This window comes from Chiloscyllium plagiosum, chromosome 15 (genome assembly GCF_004010195.1).
Source record: "Chiloscyllium plagiosum isolate BGI_BamShark_2017 chromosome 15, ASM401019v2, whole genome shotgun sequence".
NCBI lineage: Eukaryota > Metazoa > Chordata > Chondrichthyes > Orectolobiformes > Hemiscylliidae > Chiloscyllium > Chiloscyllium plagiosum.
The window spans coordinates 79585225-79606333 of NC_057724.1; the positions used below are offsets into that span (position 1 = coordinate 79585225).

The 21109-nt window shown below is 42.6% G+C and overlaps 1 protein-coding gene across 4 annotated transcripts in view; it reads left to right on the plus strand.

Annotated features, from left to right (window-relative positions):
• Nucleotides 1-21109, plus strand: part of LOC122557442 (fibroblast growth factor 13-like) — a 294295-nt gene that overhangs the window by 105839 nt on the left and 167347 nt on the right. For all 4 annotated transcript variants that reach the window (XM_043705201.1, XM_043705199.1, XM_043705198.1 and 1 more), the window contains exon 3: nucleotides 17965-18068. In XM_043705201.1, coding sequence (XP_043561136.1) covers nucleotides 17965-18068 — 104 coding nt within the window. The remainder of the gene's footprint in view (nucleotides 1-17964; nucleotides 18069-21109) is intronic.

Sequence of the window (21109 nt, forward strand, 5' to 3'; positions counted from 1 at the left end):
CCAATCTTCTGGCACCTCATCTGTAGCTATTGATGATACAAATATCTCAGCAAGGGGCCCCAGCAATTACTTCCCTAGTTTCCCACAGAGTTCTAGGGTATACCTGATTAGGTGACATCTTGAAAGAAACAGTGAACAGTGACATTGCAGGATAGCTATAAGTGATTAATCAGAGAGGAGCACACAGAGACAGACTTGCAGGAGATACAGAGTTGGGTGAAGAATAGATATGCCAGGTTTGAAAAAGAAAAATCACCAGTGACATTGCAGGAAAGTAGTGAGTTGATTGTTTGGTGAATAATTGCTGATTGGACTGCATAGAAAATGCTGAAATTGAAAACAATGAAACTCTGTTTAAACAACCTGTAATGACCTCACTTCTAATTAGTGAAGAGGTCCTAGCAGAAGTTAACCAGCAAATAGTGATTCCATTATTCATCTTATTCTGAAGTGGTAAAGTTTATTGCATTTCAGGAGTTAAGTGAGTACAGTAAGTGGTCATGAGAAGAGACATCAATCATTTGATAATTACGTTTTTTCAAACTGCATGACTTTTTATTGATAAGGACCATCCAATGTTACAGAAACTGATATTTCTTTGGCTCTATCCATCAACAGGACTTGCCAATATTGTTTTAGCAAGTCAATTTTTGGAGACAAATTAAGAGTGTCCAGTTCTTTCAATGCAACTCTCCAATCTTGCAAGGGTATACAAGTCTTCTGTCATTGCAACGTTGACTTTATGATAACCAATTTAGAATCCTTGCAACGCATACATTATTGACATCCTCACAGCAGGCAAACTCCAGCTACTATGACTTTCTTCAGTCTTTCATTGTTTATCGTGAACTTGATCTCTTATTTCACTGAAGCTAATCCTCTGGATTGAATCTGTTAGGGTATTGTATTTTTAGGAAATGCTTTAAGAGCCAAAGATATTTCACTTGGATACAAAATGCTCCCACCCATAAATACCTCAATGTTCAGTGCTCACAAGACATAGTGTTACAACCATGTCTCAACTCAATCAAAATTCCTCTTTTCTGTGTCAGCAACATTTTGAATTTACATTCTTTTCTGAGTGACAATGCTGTTAACTAATGTTGAGCTCTTGTGAACTAGGTGATTGACATTCATTGTTTTGATTGTAATCTTTGATGCAGAACAATAATGTTCGGACTGAAATGGAGCCAAATCTGAATAAATGTCACTGCTTTTATGTGTTTGGGATTTATTAAAAGAAGGCTTAGTTAAAAAATAATAGAATGGCTTGGTTGTGTTGAAATACAAATGAAGTGTCAAATTTGCTCAATTCTTCTTTGAACAAAGGTTGGGATTAAATTGTAAATGTGAAATTGAAATGCTCTACTATCAATCACAGAATTCAGTCTCTCAGAGTGTGATGGATGCTGGGACATTGAGTAAATTCAAGAAAGAGACTGACAGATTTTTAGCCAGTAATGGTTTGAAAGGTGATGGAGAGTTGGCAGGAAAGGGCAGTTGAGGCAGAGATGAGATCAGCTATGATCATATTAAGTGATGAAATAGACTTGAGGGACTGAATGGCCTATTTCTAACAATTTCTATTGTTTGAACCTAGTTTTCCCTCTTAATTACCCAAATGACTGTTAGTTTTAAACTGAACAATAGACAAAATCCCAATTCAGTCAAGGAGATGACAGAGAATCACAGAATGGAGAATTAGGGATTGACTTGTTAAATGTACTTAAATACGTTGGATGCAGAAATTGGAGAGATGACGTTGAAATTGGCAGATGACATCGAATTGGAAGAGATTTGGCAAATAATATGGAGGACCATTTCGGCACAATTACAGGCAACTAGAACATAGAACAGTGCAACACAGGGACAGGTCCTTCAGTTAGGTGAGGGGGTAAATGTAGGAGAATGGGTCGGGGTGGGTTACGCTTCGGCGGGTCGGTGTGGACTTGTTGGGCCGAAGGGCCTGTTTCCTCACTGTAAGTAATCTAATCTAATCTAATCAGACGATGTTCTGCTGAACATGATGCCAAATTAAACTAATACCTTCTGCCTGCCATTGGTCCATATCCCTCCATTTCTTGCATATTCATGAGCTTATCTAAAAGCCCCTCAAATGCCCTTATCACCACCCCAGCAGCATGTTCCAGACTCCTACCACTCTCTGTGTAAAAAAAAAACCTGCCCCTTACATCTCCTTTGAGCTACCCCCCCCCCCCCCCCCGTCCATCTCCGCACGTTAATATCATTCCTCCTTGCATTGGACATTTATAAAATATGAATGTAAATGAGCTTTCAGATTAGACAAATGAATAACGAACAAATTTCAACGTAAGACCATAAGATGTAGGAGAAGAAGTAGGCCATTCAGCCCATCAAATCTGCTCCCTATTCGATCATAGCTGATATGTTCCTCAACCCCATTCTCCTGCCATCTCCCCATGACCCTTCATCCCCTTCCTAATCAAGACCTATCTGTTTCTGTCATAAATATATGCTGAACTGTTAGTCCAAAGACCCAGCTAATGTTCTGGGTTCAAATCTTACTGTGACAGATGATGGAATTTCAACCCAATAAAAGTCTGGAATTGAAAGTCTAATGATGACCATGAATCAGTTGTTGAATGTCAGGGAGACACCCACCTATGTCACTAATGTCCTTCGGAGAAAGGAATCTGTCATCCTCACCTGGTCTGGCCTACATGTGAATCCAGAGCAATGTGATTTGACTCTTAGCTGCCCTCTGGGCAATTAGGGATAGGAATAAATATCGGCCTGGCCAGTGACATTCTCATCCTGTGAATGAATATAAAAAGCACATATGCACAAGTAGAAATGTATTCCAGAGAATGAAGTATGAAATTAAATTGTGAACAGAATAACAAGAAACAAATCCTGGTGTTCAATAATGCTTTGAGATCCCTGGGCTGCAGGCCTGGATCCATTCTCTCTCAGTGGTCTTTGGATGAAAGAAAGATGGAAGCCTCAGAATTTCCAGGTGAGGTTGTGGCTGATTCCAGACGGTCTGTTCTTTGAAGATGAAACTGAATTAGTCGCCTTCACCTTTCCTGAGTTGACTAGCTGTGAGTTTCAGGAATGGTTCCCACTTTTCCTGATGGCTTCCCAACTGCCCTGTCTCTGTCTGGATTTGGAAGAATAAGATTCTTAATCTGAAGACAGATCTGATCAAGTAACAATTGATTAATACTTCTAGTGTCCAAATAGAGGACTTGGAATTAGAGTCTGTACCCAGTGGGGCATAATGAAAGCTGTTTACACTAACTTGTGTTGGGAACTGGTTTTTCTACATCTCTCTTTGGTAAGTAAAACAAAATACTGAGGATGCTGAAAGTCCAAAAAGGACAATGTTGGAGAATCTCAGTCAGTCTGGCAGCATCTGCAGAAAGAGAGATCGAGAGTTAACTTTTCAAGAACAGCTTGACTGTTCTTCAGAACCTGCTTTGCCAAGGGTTGAGCTTGCAGGCACTGGGTTGGTAGTGGTGTCTGCTTCACCTTTAGCTTTGAGCTAGTACTGTGATCTGCACAGTGAGATCCCAGTTTGGAGTATCACAGGATATAGGTATCTGCACATACACAAGCCCTGAAACTGCTTGTTCCTTACCAGTAAGTAAGACCTTTCAATACTTTATATACTGTAGCACTCCTTAATTAGATATGTACCAAATACAGCTCAGGAGTCTAGTGTCTGACACCAGACTCTTCACTAATACATTCTGAGAGAAAGTGAGGACTGCAGATGCTGGAGAGTCAGAGTCGAGAGTGTGGCACTGGAAAAGCACAGCAGGTCAGGCAGCATCCGAGGAGCAGTAGAGTTGATGGTTTGGGCATTCCTGATGAAGGGCTTATGCGCAAAACGTCGACTCTCCTGCTCTTTGGATGCTGCCTGATCTGCTGTGCTTTTCCAGTACCACACTTTTTAACACTAACACATTCTGTCTTACTGATATCAGTCATGTGATCAATTTCATGATTACAATTTATGTGAATCTTACAAAATCACAAGGCATGCTGTTTCTGTATAATTTTAATCAATACACAGATCGAACTCTGCAGATTTCATAGATACATAGATAATGAAGCTGCAGTTAATTTTAGTAGATGCATGGATAATGCGGCTCCAGGTTATTCTAATGGATACACAGTTAGTGAAGTTTGAGCTAATTCTAATTGATACAGAGATAATGGAACTCCAGGCAATTTTAATAGATTAACAGAAAGTAAAGCTTGAGGTAACTTTAATGGATATACAAATAATGGAACTTCAGGTAATTTTAAAATATATATGGATAGTAGAGCTGTAAGTAACCTTAATAGATATGCAGAGAATGAAACTCTGGGGAACTTTATCAGATATATAGATAATGGAGCTCTTGAAATTTTTAATGGATACATAGATAGTAGAGCTCTAGGTAATATTAATAGTTATTCAGATAATGAACCTCTAGATAGCTTCAATAGATATGGAGATAGTGCTCCTTTAAGTAATACCAATGAATACATAGACAGTGCATCTCTCGGGGATTTTAATACATACACAGATGCTAAAGCTCTCGATATTTTAATAGATATACAAAGAGTAGAGCTGCACATAATTTTAAATAGTACGCGGATAGTAAAGTGCTAGGTGATTTTAATAGTTTTTAGATAATCAACCTCAAAGTAACTTAGAAATATAGAGAAAGTGGTCCTCCAAGTAATTCCGATAGATACAGAGAAATTGGAACTGAAGGTAATTTTATTAAATGCACAGAAAATGAAGCTTTCAATACTTTAATACCATATACACTCGAGTAATAGTCAAATGCTTTTGACTACTTTTTGAGGTTAAATTTATGGGCCGACTATTACATGGATACCTTGATTTGAGTGGCTAAACTTCATGCCCTTCAAATTTAATATCATCATTAGCAGAAGCCCAATTAATCTCTAAATGAATAAAGAAAAAAAGCACAATGAATTATGGTAATTCTGAAAACCCGGAGCAAAGCACAACAGCTGGACTGGAAGACCCAGAACAGAGCAGGATGACAGACAGATTGGAAACCTGGTCCGGAGTGCAACGACCAGCACACTGACTCATAGATGTTGACCTATGAAGAACTAGTGTTGACTTTTACATGAGATACATAGAAAACTCCAGAATTTTGGCCAAAAATAGGGGGTCAACTTTTACATGAGATTGACTATTACTAGAGTATATATGCTGGTCATACAAAGAGAGGAGCTCTAGGTAATTTTGGAAACATAGAAAACAGGAGCAGGAGTAGTCGATTCAGCCCTTTCAGTGTGTTCTGCCATTCGGTATGATCATCCAAATCAGTCCCCTCTTCCTGCTTTCTCCCATATCATTTGATCCCTTTAGTCCTAAGAACGACTTTGACATCTTTCTTGACAGTCTCACCACTTTCTGGATGAAGAGATTTCACTTCGTCTCAGTTCTAAATGGTCTTACCTGTATCCTTAGACTGTAATACCTGGTTCTTGACTCCACTGTCATTGGGAGCCTCCCTCCTGCATCAGCCCTGTCTCGTCCTGTTAGAATTTCATAGATGTAATGAGGACCTCTCTCACTCGTCTAAACTTGAGTATACATATTGTAAATAATCCAGGTTTTCCCCACGTCTCAGTTGCACTATTCCAGGAATTCATCTGGTAAACCTTTGCACTCCCTCAATGGCCAGGATATTTTGCACAAAACTTCACATAATTCTGCAGGTGTGGTCTCACCAAAGCCCTGTACAGTTGTAGGAAGACATCCCTGCCCCTGTACTCGAACCCTCCCACTATACAGTCCAGCATATCATTTGCCTTCTTCACTGCATGCTGCACCTACCTGCTTACCTTTAGTGACTGGTGTACAAGGGCACCTAGGTCTTGTTATGCTTTCCCCTTTCCTAATCTGTTGCCATTCTGATAACAATTTACCTTCCTGTTTTGTTACCAAAGTAGTTGACTCCACATTTATCCACATTATACTGCATCTGCCAAATATTTACCCACTCACCCAGCCTGTCCAAATCACACTGAGGCATCGCTACATCCTCCTCACAGCTCACTGTCCCACCCAGCTTTCTGCAAACTTAGACATATAACATATAGTTTCCACATCTAAACCATTACTATATTGTGAATAGCTGGGGTTTGAATAAAGACACAGATAATGGAGCATTAATGTGATTTGGTCTCCATCAAGAGATTACAATGCAGCTTTATAAACCCTTTCTGGAAGCATGTGTCATCATGAGTTAGTCTGTGCAAAAACCACTGCCAGGCATTTTCATTTCTGGCAACCATTCGGAGAGACCACAATAATCACATTTTTAAACTTACTTTCAAAGAATTAACATTGAGTGGAGGCTCGTTCTTGAGAGTTGAGGATATGATTAGATTAGATTCCCTACAGTATGGAAACAGGCCCTTCAGCCCAACAAGTCCACACCGACCCTCTGAACAGTAACCCACCCAGATCCAATCCCCTACCCTATATTTATCCCGACTTGGCAAATTTAACATGGCTAATTCACCTGACCTGTACATCCTTGGATTGTGGGAGGATATCGGAGTACCCAGAGGAAACCCACACAGACACGGGGAAAATGTGCAAGCTGCACACAGACAGTTGCCCAAGGCTGGAATCGAACCTGGTGCTGTGAGGCACCATGCCACCCTGGTGATGTCATCATCGTCATGGAGAAACAGGCTCTTTAGCTCAACAAGTCCACATGACTCTCTGAAGAGTATCCTACCCAAACCCATTCCCCTACATATACCCCTAACTAACACATCCCTGAGCACTATGGGCAATTTAAAATAGCCAATTCGCCTAACCCGTACATCTTTGGACTGTGGGTATAAACCAGAGCTCCCAGAAGAAACCCACGCAGACACGGGGGGAATGTGCAAATTCCACACAGACAGTTGGCTGAGGCTGGAATTGAATCCAGGTCCCTGTTGCTGTGAGGCAGTAGTGCTAATCAGGACAAGAAAAAAATCCCATTTCATAATCCATTAAAGGCTGCAACACATGAAGAAATTCCAAAACAAAGTTCTGCAGATGCTGGAGATCTATCATGAAAACAGAAAGTGCTAGAGAAAATCTGGGGGGTTCTGTGAAAATAGAAATTAAATTGATCTTTCAGGTCTGTGACATTTCTTCAGACCCGGAGAGAAGGACTGGCTGGCAATCAATTTATTCCAAATTTTATTATCCATTCGAAAATTTCTTGTGGGTGCATTGTTCATTAAAAATCACAACCTCCCAAACAACTGACAATAAAGAAGGAAAGCTCCATCATAAACAGTGAAACAGTGTCAAGTCCCATGATGTTATGGATAGTCCCATCTTATCCGCAAGTGCTCAGAAATGGCCCTTCTTAGTGAGCAGGTGGAGAGGTGGATTAGAAACTATCCGGGGGGGTCTGTCCTGCAGACCCAGGGAGCAATGGATGTAGACAATCATTCGGGCTCTGGTACTGTTACACCAAAGGCACTGTCATCTTGAGTTTGCCCCTGTTTCTGTGATCTCCAGGGGCAGAGTCAAGCTGTTTGCTCACACTGACACAGGGAGAATGCTGCCCCCTGAAGGCCACCTCAGAGGAGCACTGGACCAGTTATGGCCCAGTCCAGAGGGCTCGCTGCACCTCCAGAGGGAGTGCCATCGCCAGGAGTGAGCGTGCCACAACATTGGAGATGCAGCCCGGAGAGAGTGCTGACCTACTGAAGGAACACTGCACTGTCAGAGGGCCAGCAAGGAGGCAATTCCAAAGCAGTGGAAAGCCAATGCAAGAGAGTGCCCCATTCTGCTGGAAATCAGCCCTGAGGGAATTCTGCCATCGCATTTATACAGCATTTCATGAGCACAGAGTATTCCAATGCATTTTGCACCCAACTATTGATTTGTTGCAGTGAAGAGACTGGTGGAATGAGAAAACATAACAGTTTGCACACAAACAGATGACACAAACAACAGCATGATATCTGAACAGACCATCTGTTTCAAGGACAAACATTGGCCAGGAGACTGGTGAGAACTTTGCTGTGATTGCACAAATGATCTTTTATCGTGTGACGTGAAAGAGCAGGAGGAGATACTAAATTTCTACAGGATGCCTATCTGACTGCTATAGGTGGGTCATAATGAAGAAGGAATAGACTGAAGAACACATGGACTCACCAGACTGAAGATTGAGAAGAATGAAACTTGTTTTTTTCTGGAAAAAAAAAGACTAAGAGACCATCTGACAGAATTTTTGGTTTTGAAATTCCACCCCAGTGTTCATACATCTCTGGTCTCACCTCTGCTGATCTCTGTGATCCCCACTAGCTCTACCACCCCTTGGATGTCCTATTGTCCTCCATTTCTGTGGTCTCTTGCAGGTCCCCAATTTTAGGTTCTCCACCATTGGTGGCTGCAATCCCAGCTCCATAGGACCTAGGATCAGTAATTCCCTGTCCAACTCTTCCTTTTTCTAGAATGCTCCTTAAAACATTCCTCTTTGGCCAAACTTCTGGTCACCTGTCTCTAATAATATTTATACCGCCTTGTACCTGATTCTCTGTCCATGCACTCCAACAAGACTGTTGTGGTGCTGACATTGCTGTTGGGTGCCCTTGACTGATCTCTTTTAGTTATATCCATCCATGGGATGTGGGTGTCACTGGCTGGCCCAGTAATTGTTATCCATCCCTAATGACCTTTAAGAAGGTGGTGGTGAGGTGCCGTCTTGAACCACTGCAGTCCTTTGGTTGTAGGGTCTCCACAATAGGAAGGGAATTCTGGGATTTTCACCCAGCAATAGTGAAGGAACGCGGTGCACTGTTCCTCTTGTTTGTTCCTCCATTTTTCAGTTCATTCATCTTTCTCATTGGCCCATTTCCCCCACACCTACTTTGCTTCACTTGTTACACTCCTTCATTGTCCAGCTCATAGCTTCCAGCTCCTGAATGAGGCAGTGAGGGTCAAACCTTAGTAGATAGCTCAATAACCCCCTCCTGCCCCAAAATCCTGTGTTGTTGAGGAATTGTTCATGGTTAGGAATGCTTGGCTTTGGTCCCAGAGTAAGCCCACTTAATGTCAAGGACTGGCTCAAATATTAAGCCATGCTCAGTTATAATTCCACATTTTAAGGGTGGCGTGTCACACTGTAATGTGAATCAGATGAATTCTGTAATCTAAAAGGCAATGATTGTGTTGTAAATGAAATGATAGAAATGGAGGCTTTGTGGGATACCTTGGATCAGAAGATTCTAGAAAGATCAGGCATGAGCAGATTTGTTAAGTGGTTGATCAGATCAGCCTTTGCAAATGAAAAGTTGGTTCCAGGTTTCTCGGCACAGAGAACTCTTACAAATGGTACCTACTGAGCAAAGATAATACAATACAATACAGCACGGGAACTGGCCTTCAACTGGAGAATCTGAAAGGGCTGAAGGTGGAAGAATTGTCCGGACCATAGAGTCATAGAGATGTACAGCACAGAAATAGACCCTTCGGTCCAGCATGTCCATGTCGACCAGATATCCCAACCCAATCTAGTCCCACCTGCCAGCACCCAACCCATACCCTTCCAAACCCTCCCTATTCATATACAGATAGACTATATCCCCGAATTCTGAAGGAGATAACTGAGGAGATTGTAGAGGCATTGGTGGTGATCTTTCAGGAATTACTGGAGTCAGGAAGATCCCAGGGGACTGAAAATTAGCTCATCTAACACCCAGGTTTAAGAAGGGATGGAGGCAGAAGACAGAAAACTATCGGTTGGTTAGCCTGACCTCAGCCATTGGTAAGATTTTAGAATCCATTATTCAGGATGACAGTGCAGAGTACTTGGAAGTGGATGGTAAAATAGAGCTGAGTCAGCACGGCTTCATCAAGGGGAGCTGGAAATGTGTTGCTGGAAAAGCGCAGCAGGTCAGGCAGCATCCAGGGAACAGGAGAATCGACGTTTCGGGCATAAGCCCTTCTTCAGGAATGGGGAAAGGCATCAAGGGGAGGCCATGCCCGACAAATCTGTTAGAATTCTTTGAGGTGGTAATGAACAAGTTAGACAAAGGTGAGCCAGTGCACGTGATCTATTTAGATTTCCAGATGGCCTTTAACAAAGTGACACACAGAAGCTGCTAAATAAGATAAGAATCCATAGTAAAAACCGAAAGAACAGCAGATGCTGTAAATCAGAAACAAAAACAGAAATTGCTGGAAAAGCTCAGCAGGTCTGGCAGCATCTGTGGAGAGAAATCAGAGTTAACGTTTCAAATCCAGGTCGGGTTCTGAGGAAATTGCCACCAGACCTGAAACATTGACTCTGATTTCTCTGCACAGATGCTGCCAGACCTGCTGAGCTTTTCCAGCAATTCCTATTTTTGTTTAAGAGCCCATAGTATTATGGGCAAACAACTGATGTGACAGGGGATTGGCCAACTAACAGAGGGATAAAGGGGTCTTTTTCAGGATGGCAACTAGAGTTCTACAGGGGTCCATGTTGGATCCACAACTATTCACGTTATACATTAACGATCTGGATGAAGAAACTGAGGACATTGTTGCTATGTTTGCAGATGACACAAAGATATATGGAGGGATGGGCAGTGTTGAGGAAGCAGGAAGGCTACAGAAGGACTTGGACAAGCTGGGAGAGTGGGCAAAGGAGTGGCAGATTGTAGGAAGAATAGAGGTATAGATTATTTTCTAAATGGGAAAAGGCTTCGGAAATCTGAAGCTCAAAGGGACTTGGGAGTCCTAGTTCAGGATTCTCTTAAGGGTAACATGCAGATTCAGTTGGCAGTTAGGAAGGCAAATGCAGTGTCATCATTCATTTTGAGAGGGTTAGAATATAAAAGCAGAGATGTCCTGCTGAGGCTGTATAAAGCAGTGATCAGACCGCATTTGAAATATTATGAGTAATATTGGTCTTTGTATCTAAGGTAGGATGTGCTGACGTTGGAAGGGGTCCATAGGAGGTTTACAAGGTGATCCCGGAGATGAAGGGCTTGACATATGAGGAGTGGTTGTGGATTCTGGGTATGTACTCGATGGAGTTCAGGTCAAATGTTAAAAGATTAAATGGGAATATCTCTCTGGACATTAATGTAATATTAAAGAGTTAAACTGCACTGAGTGCACATTCTGGAAGTGGGTAGGGACGACAGTCAGGCAGGAATGCGAATGACCCCCATTCTATTTAGACAATCATTTACTACTGCACCCCTGCTATTATCAAATTAAACTATAATTCAATCTCTTCCATTCAGAAATGCTTTCATAGCCATCCCTCGAATCTAGGTATATCACACCTGCATTGTCTTGGGGAATCACTGAGTCAGGAAATCATATGCATAACAATTCCCCAGGATTAGGGCATTTACATTTACATTATCTCCAAGGATGATCTCATCCTACCATTGTACCTTGGGTAACGTGGTTATGGGGTCAGTGGCCAGAGTATCTGTGAGCATTTCTGAAGAAGGGCTTATGCCCGAAACGTCGATTCTCCTGTTCCCTGGATGCTGCCTGACCTGCTGCGCTTTTCCAGCAACACATTTCCAGCTCTGATCTCCAGCATCTGCAGACCTCACTTTCTCCTATCTGTGAGCATTACCAACTGACCTGTATAAGGGGATTTAGATTAGATTCCCTACAGTGTGGAAACAGACCCAACCAGTCCACACCGACCCTCCGAAGAGTAACCCACCCAGACCCATTTCCCTCTGACTGATGCACCTAACACTCTGGGCAATTTAGCATTGCCAATTCACCTGACCTGCACATCTTTGGAGGAAACCCACACAGACACAGGGAGTATGTGTAAACTCCACACAGACAGTCACCCGGGGCTGGAATCGAACCTGGATCCCTGGTGCTGTGAGGCTGCAGTGCTAACCACTGAGCCACCATACCGCCCATAATGTGTTTTCTTTGTTCGGAGCCTCCTTTCACTCGACTTCACGCACCTGTGAGGAGGGTCAAAGGGAACCACCTAGCTTATACAGGCTTTAATAAACTTTGACTGTTTGCAGAGGTTGGTGCGAATTGTATCTCATGTGTGAAACCCCAGGAAAACAGCCTAATGCAGAGGATGAGGGGGGTCTGATTGAAACTTATCGAATACTGAGAAGCCTGGATAGAGAAGATGTTTCCATCAGTAGGAGCGACTAGGACCCAAGGGCACCACCTCAGGGTGAAGGGACGACCCTTTAAAACTGAGATGAGGAGGAATTTCTTCAGCCAGAGAGTGGTGACAATTGATTCATGGTCATTATTAGATTCTTAATTCCAGACTTTTATTGAATTCAAATTCCACCATCTGCCATGGCAGGATTTAAAGCCAGGCCATGGGAGCATTACCTGGCTCTCTGGATTAACAGTCCAGCAATAATACCACCTGGCCATCACCTCCCTAGAATTAGAAAATAGGATTGCAGTACACACAATGCAGACTGAGGGGCAGTTTTCACTATCCAGCACTTGAGAGACAGTGACAACAGAAACAGCTTCTCGTTATATGCACCTTCACTGTTGATAAATGTCTAAACTTAAGTTTACCCAATTTTTCTCTGACATTGTGCTGGAAAATTGGACGGGTTCCATTGAAATGACTGGTTTAATGAACATTTAAGGCTTCGCTCAGGGGTCAACTTGATTGAAACATATAAAATCCTGAGAGCTCTTGACAGAGTGGGTAAGGAGAGGATGCTCCCTGCCAGGGACAAATCTACAACAAGGGGTCACCATTTCAATACCAACTATGTCTGATCCTTCAGTGCAACAGGCAACTCTGTCACTTCCTCTATTTATCTTTAAGGGGGACTAGTTTGCCAGTGCATACCTGTGTCCACAGGGTTGGCACAGATGGGTCATCTTAATCCACTTTGGATAGTCACGTTGGAATGGATAACAAAATGTTGTCCAAAATGAGCAAACTTTTAGCAAAGTTAAAAATCACACAACACCAGGTTATAGTCTAACAGGTTTAATTGGAAGCACACTAGCTTTCGGAGCGTTGCTCCTTCATCAGGTGATTGTCAATCACCTGATGAAGGAGCGTCGCTCCGAAAGCTAGTGTGCTTCCAATTAAACCTGTTGGACTATAACCTGGTGTTGTGTGATTTTTAACTTTGTACACCCCAGTCCAACATCGGCATCTCCGAATCAAAACTTTTAGCAAGTTTCTTCGAGATACAAAATTCTCTCAAGTAACATAAGTCTATCCATCCAAAGAGAATGATTTTTCATCAGGAAGGGCATCTAAGGTTATGGGGAAAAGGCAGGAAAGTGGAATTGAGGGTGATCAGAACAGCCCTGATCTCATTCAATGGCAGAGCACACTTGATGGGTTGAATGGGCTACTTCTGCTCCTATGGATGAAGGTCTAATAGTAAGGCAAGTAAGTGAGGGGCTAGAGTGCCAGATAAGTGAGTGAGTGCTCACTGTGGATTGAAGGGTTGAGTTCTAGGGGTGGGGGTGTAGACTGCAGCAATGTGAATGGGGAGTTATGATGTTTGTCATTCAGACCAGGAAGTTGGAGTTGTTCCAGGTCAGATGCTGGGGGTTGGTGGCAGTGTCAGGGATCAGTCGGGTTGTGGTTGGTGTTCATTACCCAGGGCTGAAAGCAGGTTTGAACCCCATAACCTTTCCTGGATGGCTATTATGCTGAAGTGATTAGCAGCCCATCAAAATATTGAACTCAACTCATGTTATGGAGCTTTAGAGTGGGTCCCAGACACCAGCTAATTGCCAAAATGAAATTTCAACTTCCCCGGTTTTGGGTTATCCATCCCATCCCAATGTGTAACTCCAATGGATCTTTCAGAGACGCCTGACTCTGCATTGAAATTTGTGGGCTATTCTGAAATACGCAGGAGAGAGACAGCTATTGGAGAGCCTACCACACTGTAATAGAAAACTGAAGGATGGGATGGTGATTTGGGGGCAGTGACAGGATTCCTCTGGTCGCCTGTGGGATGTTGCCATGTGCGTTAATAGTGACAGAGGGAATACAGTGAAAGGGAGTAGAGTGGAATGAAAGAAGGTAACATAGGAGCCTGGTCAGGGTTAATCTGATTTCTAAGAAAGGAGACAGGGAGAAATATGATCGATGAATGAATCACTGAGAGGTAACATGGCAACCAATTATCCCCAGAAGGCAGCAGAGAGATGGAAAGAAATGTTGTGGTTCTGTTCGCCGAGCTGGAAGTTTTTGTTGCAAACGTTTCATTCCCTGGCTAGGCGACATCATCAGTGCTTGGGAGCCTCCTGCGAAGCGCTTCGCAGGAGGCTCCCAAGCACTGATGATGTCGCCTAGCCAGGGGACGAAACGTTTGCAACAAAAACTTCCAGCTCGGCGAACAGAACCACAACAACGAGCACCCGAGCTACAAATCTTCGCACAAACTTTGAATGGAAAGAAATGTTAACTCAGAGAGGATGTTGTCTGGCAAGGAAACACAGAGCCATTCTAATGATACCTTTTATTTAACAAAAACACCTGTGTTAAGGGCAGAGGACTGAACCCAGACTCTGAAAGACAACCTTTTTCACCAGAAATATCTTTCTCCTCCTTGTAGCGAGCTATCAGTAGCTACTGGGGGGCTGAAGTTTCAAAATGATTAATTTCCAAGAGGCAATCAGTGACTTAAATCAAGCCTGCCTTTAATGTGCTTTTTCAATCAAAGCAAATCAATGTTTGTGTTCATTTGAAATGGTGAAAAAGGCTGTAACTGAAGTATTAGACAAAACATTTTTCTCAAGTCTGTTAAAAAATGAAATTTTATCTCTTCGATAGTTGTGTTCCACTCAGGCTCACGAGTTGTTGTGGGTTAGTTTCTGTGTCCCACGATGCAGTTACTTGATTCACATTCTCCATCAACATATTTTCCAGGCTGTTCTTCGGTTCTCAGGCTGTTTATCAGCTCCCCTGGTTCCTATCCATCACCCAATGTGGACCAATGTGTGTTATATATTCCCTGGAAAGATAATGCACTGTGATCTTATTGCACAGACCCATTGGTGTTCCTTTTTATAAATTTATTGCTCATTTTTGTAAGCTGTTCCAATAATCCTGACATGAATAATCAACAGGAAATGCATTGTAATTAATATTTGTGGAGTTAGGCTGGAAGAGAGAAAACAAAAATTAGAAACTATTACATGCTGAAATTGATGAGTCATGGAGCAGCCAGAAAATAATTAATTAACCTTTGTCTTTTTAGCCTAATTATTTCCTTCAATAAATATCGTGCTTTGCTTTCCTAGATTCGAATGCTGTGTATAAACTAATGAATACTGTCATCTGAAAAGCTTGCTATCTGTGAACTTAATTAAATACCAACTGTTGTGTTGGCAGAAGCTGAGCATTTTTAAAATAAACTTGAAGAAATTGGAACAATAAATTTGGGAAGAAGGAGCATTTCAAATCGGTTATGTCGTATTCAAGGCAGGCTTGTGTTCATTTTGTGTCTTTCAAATCCTTGGGATGACCCAATGTAATTCACAGTCATTGAAATGCTTTTGACTTTTGTTTCCTGCTTTTTAATTCACCAATGAACATGAGTGTCATTGGCTGGACCAGCATTTATTGCGTGTCCCTAGTTGCTGTTGAGAAAGTTAGCTGCCTTCTGGAACCATTGTAGTCTATGTGCCGTGGGTTGACCCACAATTCCAGGATTTTGGATCCTGACTTAGAAATGTATTTCCATTTCCTCAGTGTCGTTAGGTCAACATTTTGGAATTCCCTCACTAACACTATAAATGCTGACTTTACCAGTGATTATTTTGCCCCAAAAGAGATTTTTTTTAAAAATGGACTCAGTGTCAATAAAGGAACAATGATATATTTCCAAGTCAGGATGATGAGTGACTTGGAGGAGAACTTGCAGGGGGTGGTATTCCTATCTATCTGCACACCTTCTGGATGGAAGTGGTCATGGGTTTGGAAGGTGCTGTCTGTGGATCTTTGGTGAATTTCTGCAGTGCATCTTGTAGATGGTACACTCTGCTGTGACTAACCTTCGGGAGTGAATGCTGTGGATGTGGTGCCATCAAGCGAGGGCTGCTTTGTCCTGGATGGCGTCAAGCTTCTTGAGTGTTGTTGGAGCTGCACTCATCCACTCATCACTCCTGGATAATCAATATTGTCACTGAATTGCCAACTGTCAACATCCTGGGAGTTACCTGCAAATTCCTGGGAATTTGCGGACGACACTAAGGTCGGTGAAGTTGTGGATAGTGATGAAGGATGTAGTAGATTGCAGAGAGACATAGATAGGATGCAGAGCTGGGCTGAGAGGTGGCAAATGGAGTTAAATGTGGACAAGTGTGAGGTGATACACTTTGGACGGAGTAATCGGAATGCAAAGTACTGGGCTAATGGTAAGATTCTTGGGAGTGCAGATGAGCAGAGAGATCTTGGTGTCCAAGTACACAGATCCCTGAAAGTTGCCACCCAGGTTGACAGTGTTTTGGCCTTTATTAATAGAGGGATTGAGTTCTGGGACCAGGAGGTTATGCTGCAGCTGTACAAAGCTCTGGTATGGCCACACTTGGAGTATTGTGTACAGTTCTGGTCACCGCATTATAAGAAGGATGTGGCAGCTTTGGAAAGGGTGCAGAGGAGATTTACTAGGATGTTGCCTGGTATCGAAGGAATGTCTTATGAGGAAAGGCTGAGGGCCTTGAGGCTGTTCTCGTTAGAGAGAAGAAGGTTGAGAGGTGACTTAATAGAGACATATAAGATAATCAGAGGGTTAGATATGGTGAACAGGGAGAGCCTTTTTCCAAGTATTGAAATGGCAAACACGAGGGGACACAACTTTAAAGTGAGGGGAGATAGGTGTAAGATCGACGTCAGAGGTAGTTTCTTTACTCAGAGAGTAGTAAGGGTATGGAATGCTTTGCCTGCAACGGTAGTAGATTCGCCAAGTTTAAGTACATTTAAGTCGTCATTGGACAGGCATATGGACGTACATGGAATAGTGTAGGTTAGATGGGCTTCAGATTGGTATGACAGGTCAGTGCAACATTGAGGGCTGAAGGGCCTGTACTGCACTGTAATGTTCTATGTTCTATGAACAAGCCATATCCTCACAATGGCTACAAAATCAGGTCAGAGGCTGGGAATACTGCAGTGCATATCTCACCTCCTGACTCCCTAAAGCCTGTCCACCATCTGCAAGGCACAAGTCAAGACTGCGATGGAGTACTCCCCACTCGCCTGGTAATAAATAGGGTCCTGCCACCAATGCTGAAAGCCCATGAAATAATATAAAAATGTTAGAACAGTACAGCAGTGCGTGGCTTTCGTCCAGCTGAAGTGATGTTGTGTGGCTGAGCATATTCTGGTCACACTCCTTGCCTGTGCCGTTTAGATAATGGACAGACTTTGGGGAGTCAGGAAGTGAATTGTACAGCATGTTGGCAACACAATAGCCCATCCTCGCAGAGCAATATCCCACAAATGGAAACAGTCAAAACGACCGGATTATTTGTTTACAATGATATGGGTTGGGGGACAAAGGTTGATTCCAAGGAGCATTCCATCATTTTTCTTCAAACAATATCAGGAGACATTTTATATCCTCTGAGAGGCAAATGAGGATTCACTTTATTAAACAAAACACATTAATAGAGTCACATTCCTTCAGCGCCAACCTGATTGATCAGCTCACCTGAGGGGAAATAAACTCCAAACCTTCTGAGAGACAGCACATTCACACACAATTAACAATAACAAGGCTAACCACGTCAGTCTTCCAGCCCATATTCCAGTCCCCTCGCTAACCCTCAGACTGGATGGAACAGTTTCATTTTATGTGGCACTTCTGTAGGTTCCTTGTGTTGGTTTGTGCCCACTCCCAATTTGGTTTAACACATATTTTTGTTGTGGCATGATGATCAGTTTAAGTTTGTGTCAAGTGTTTTTCAATCAAAGTTCTCTCTTCCCACAGCTTTGTTCAACCTCATACCAGTGGGCCTTCGGGTTGTCGCCATTCAGGGCGTGAAAACAGGACTGTACTTGGCAATGAATAACGAAGGCTACCTTTACACATCAGTAAGTACTGAACCCAAACAATGAAATGTGGTGGTTATGGTGTTGCACTTGTGAACTCATCCTGGGAGAATAATCTTCAATGCCCTTGTTGGATACTGGGGCTTGCTGTGATATTCAGAGACTTCTGGTTTATCGGTTTGTTCCCGATAAGTTGGTACTTCCACACAGACTCAGAAGACAGTTCATTTGTCAAAATGTTAAAACAATGCAGCTGGTTTGCTGTTGCTTAAAGGCTCATTTCCAACATGATAACATCTTCCGAGTTTCATGTTGTGCTATGGTAGGCTCAGTCCCTCTCCCTTAACCTTTAACACTTCAAGTGCTTGCCAATTGATGAGACATCTAGTGTTGCTGGTTTCTGCTTAATGATGGCACCAGAGAACAGGGATAGCAGTCAAAACATCCTGAAACCAGACAATGAATGAAGTTATATCTGAGGCTGCCTTCGTCAACAGTAACAGAAATGGTATTTTGACTAATTCTATGCCCACTTTGGAATGGACTCTACAATCTAATTTTGACTCTAAATGATCACTTGCTCTTTGTGATTCTAACTCACTGGGATAATGCACTGGAAATTGGCCCCCACTGTTCCCAGGATCATCACTACAGTTGAGGATTTTATGAAGGACACAGAGTTCTCCGGTTTTCCTGATTTTCAGACCCAGATGGATAGAAAGTTTGGACCAGTTTTCTATAATGAACAAGAGCATTAGTTTTTACATAGGGTTGGAAAGGGTTATAAGCGATAGAATTTATAATCTTCGAGAAAGAAATAAGTTGATTAGGGATAGTCAACACGATTTTGCGAAAGGTAGGTAAGGCCTCACAAACCTTATTGAGTTCTTTGAGAAGGTGACCAAACAGCCGAATGAGGACAAAGCGGTGGATGTGGTGTATATGGATTTGAGTAAGGCATTTCATAAGGTTCCCCACGGGAGGCTATTGCATAAAATATGGAAGCATGGGATTGAGGATGATTTAGTGGTTTGGATCAGAAATTGGCTAGCTGAAAGAAGTTGGTGGTTGATGGGAAATATTAATCCTGGAGTTCAGTTACTAGTGGTGCACCGCAAAGAACTGTTTTGGTCCACTGCTGTTTGTCATTTTTATAAATGATCTGGATGAGGGCATAGAAGGATGGGTTAGTAAATTTACGGATAACACTAACGTCGGTGGAGTTGTGGATAGTGACAAAGGTTACAGAGGGACATAGATAAGCTGCAGAGCTGGGCTGAGAGGTGGCAAATGGAGATTAATGCAGAAAAGTGAGAGGCAATTCACTTTGGAAGGAGTAACAGGAATGCAGAGTACTGTACTGGGCAAATGATAGTGTAGATGAGCAGAGAGATCTCTGTATCTATGTACATAGATCCCTGAATGTTGCCACCCAAGTTGGTAGGGTTGTTAAGAAGGCATACAGTGTGTTAGCTTTTACTGGTAGAGGGATTGAGTTCTGGAACCATGAGGTCATGCTGCAGCTGTACAAAACTCTGGTGCGGCCGCACTTGGAGTATTGCATACAGTTCTGGTCACCGCATTATAGGAAGGATGTGGAAGCTTTGGAAAGGATGCAGAGGAGATTTACCAGGATGTTGCCTGGTATGGAGGGAAGGTCTTATGGGGAAAGGCTGAGGGCCTTGAGGCTGTTCTCGTTAGAGAGAAGAAGGTTGAGAAGTGAGTTAATTGAGACATACAAGATAATCAGAGGGTTAGACAAGTTGGACAGTGAGAGCTTTTTTCTCAGACGGCGATGGCTAGCATGAAGGGGCATAGCTTTAAATTTGAGGGGTGATAGATATAGGACAGATGTCAGAGTTAGATTATTTACTCAGAGTAGTAGGGGCGTGGAATTCCCTGCCTCACCAACTTTAAGGGCATTTAAATGATCATTGGATAGACATATGGTGAGAATGGAATAGTGTAGGATAACTGGGCTTCAGATTGGTTCCACAGATCAGCACAATATCGAGGGTCGAAGGGCTGTACTGCGCTGGAATGTTCTATGTTCTATAGGTCTTCAGACAGTGATCAACCTTTGACATGTAACTCAATTAAAACTCTAATTCCATTATAAACTTCCCCTTACACATGCACACGGACAAAAGGACAGATGTAGTCATGTATAGATAGAGGGGAAATTCTGCAAAGACAGTTCCCTCGTGTTTGTTCTCGGGTTGTATTGTTGTGACCTGTCTGACTTGTCTGCTGGGCAGCATGTTGTTTTAATCATCTTTCTCAGGAGGTTTCTGCTGGTTGATAAGAGACACAAGGTGGCTGGTTCCCTTATCATTAAAAGTCTCAGTACACAACAACAGCTGAAGTAAAGATAACATGAGTTTTCACTGCAGAAAACAGAGACACTTCTCTGTCTCACTCTCTCTCTCTCTTTTTCTCTGTAAGTTGTTCCAAGCTGTTCAGTCATCTGAGAACCAGTCACTCAGTTTTGTCAGAAGGCAAAATAATGTCTGTCATTGATAGCTGGTCACTAGTTTGGAGTTTAATTTAGATAAATGTGAGGTGCCACATTTTGGGAAAGCAAATTTTAGCAGGACTTATACATTTAATGGTAAGGTCCTAGGGAGTGTTACTGAACAAAGAGACCTTGGAGTGCAGGTTCATAGAATATAGAACATAGAACAGTACAGCACAGAACAGGCCCTTCAGCCCACGTTGTTGTGCCGACCATTGATCCTCATGTATGCACCCTCAAATTTCTGTGACCATATGCATGCCCAGCAGTCTCTTAAATGTCCCCAATGACCTTGCTTCCACAACTGCTGCTGGCAATGCATTCCATGCTCTCTCAACTCTCTGTGTAAAGAACCCACCTCTGACATCCCCTCTCTACTTTCCTCCAACCAGCTTAAAACTATGACCCCTCGTGTTAGCCATTTCTGCCCTGGGAAATAGTCTCTGGCTATTGACTCTATTTATGCCTGTCATTATCTTGGAGACCTCAATTAGGTCCCCTCTCTTCCTCCTTTTCTCCAATGAAAAAAGTCCAAGCTCAGTCAACCTCTCTTCATAAGATAAGCCCT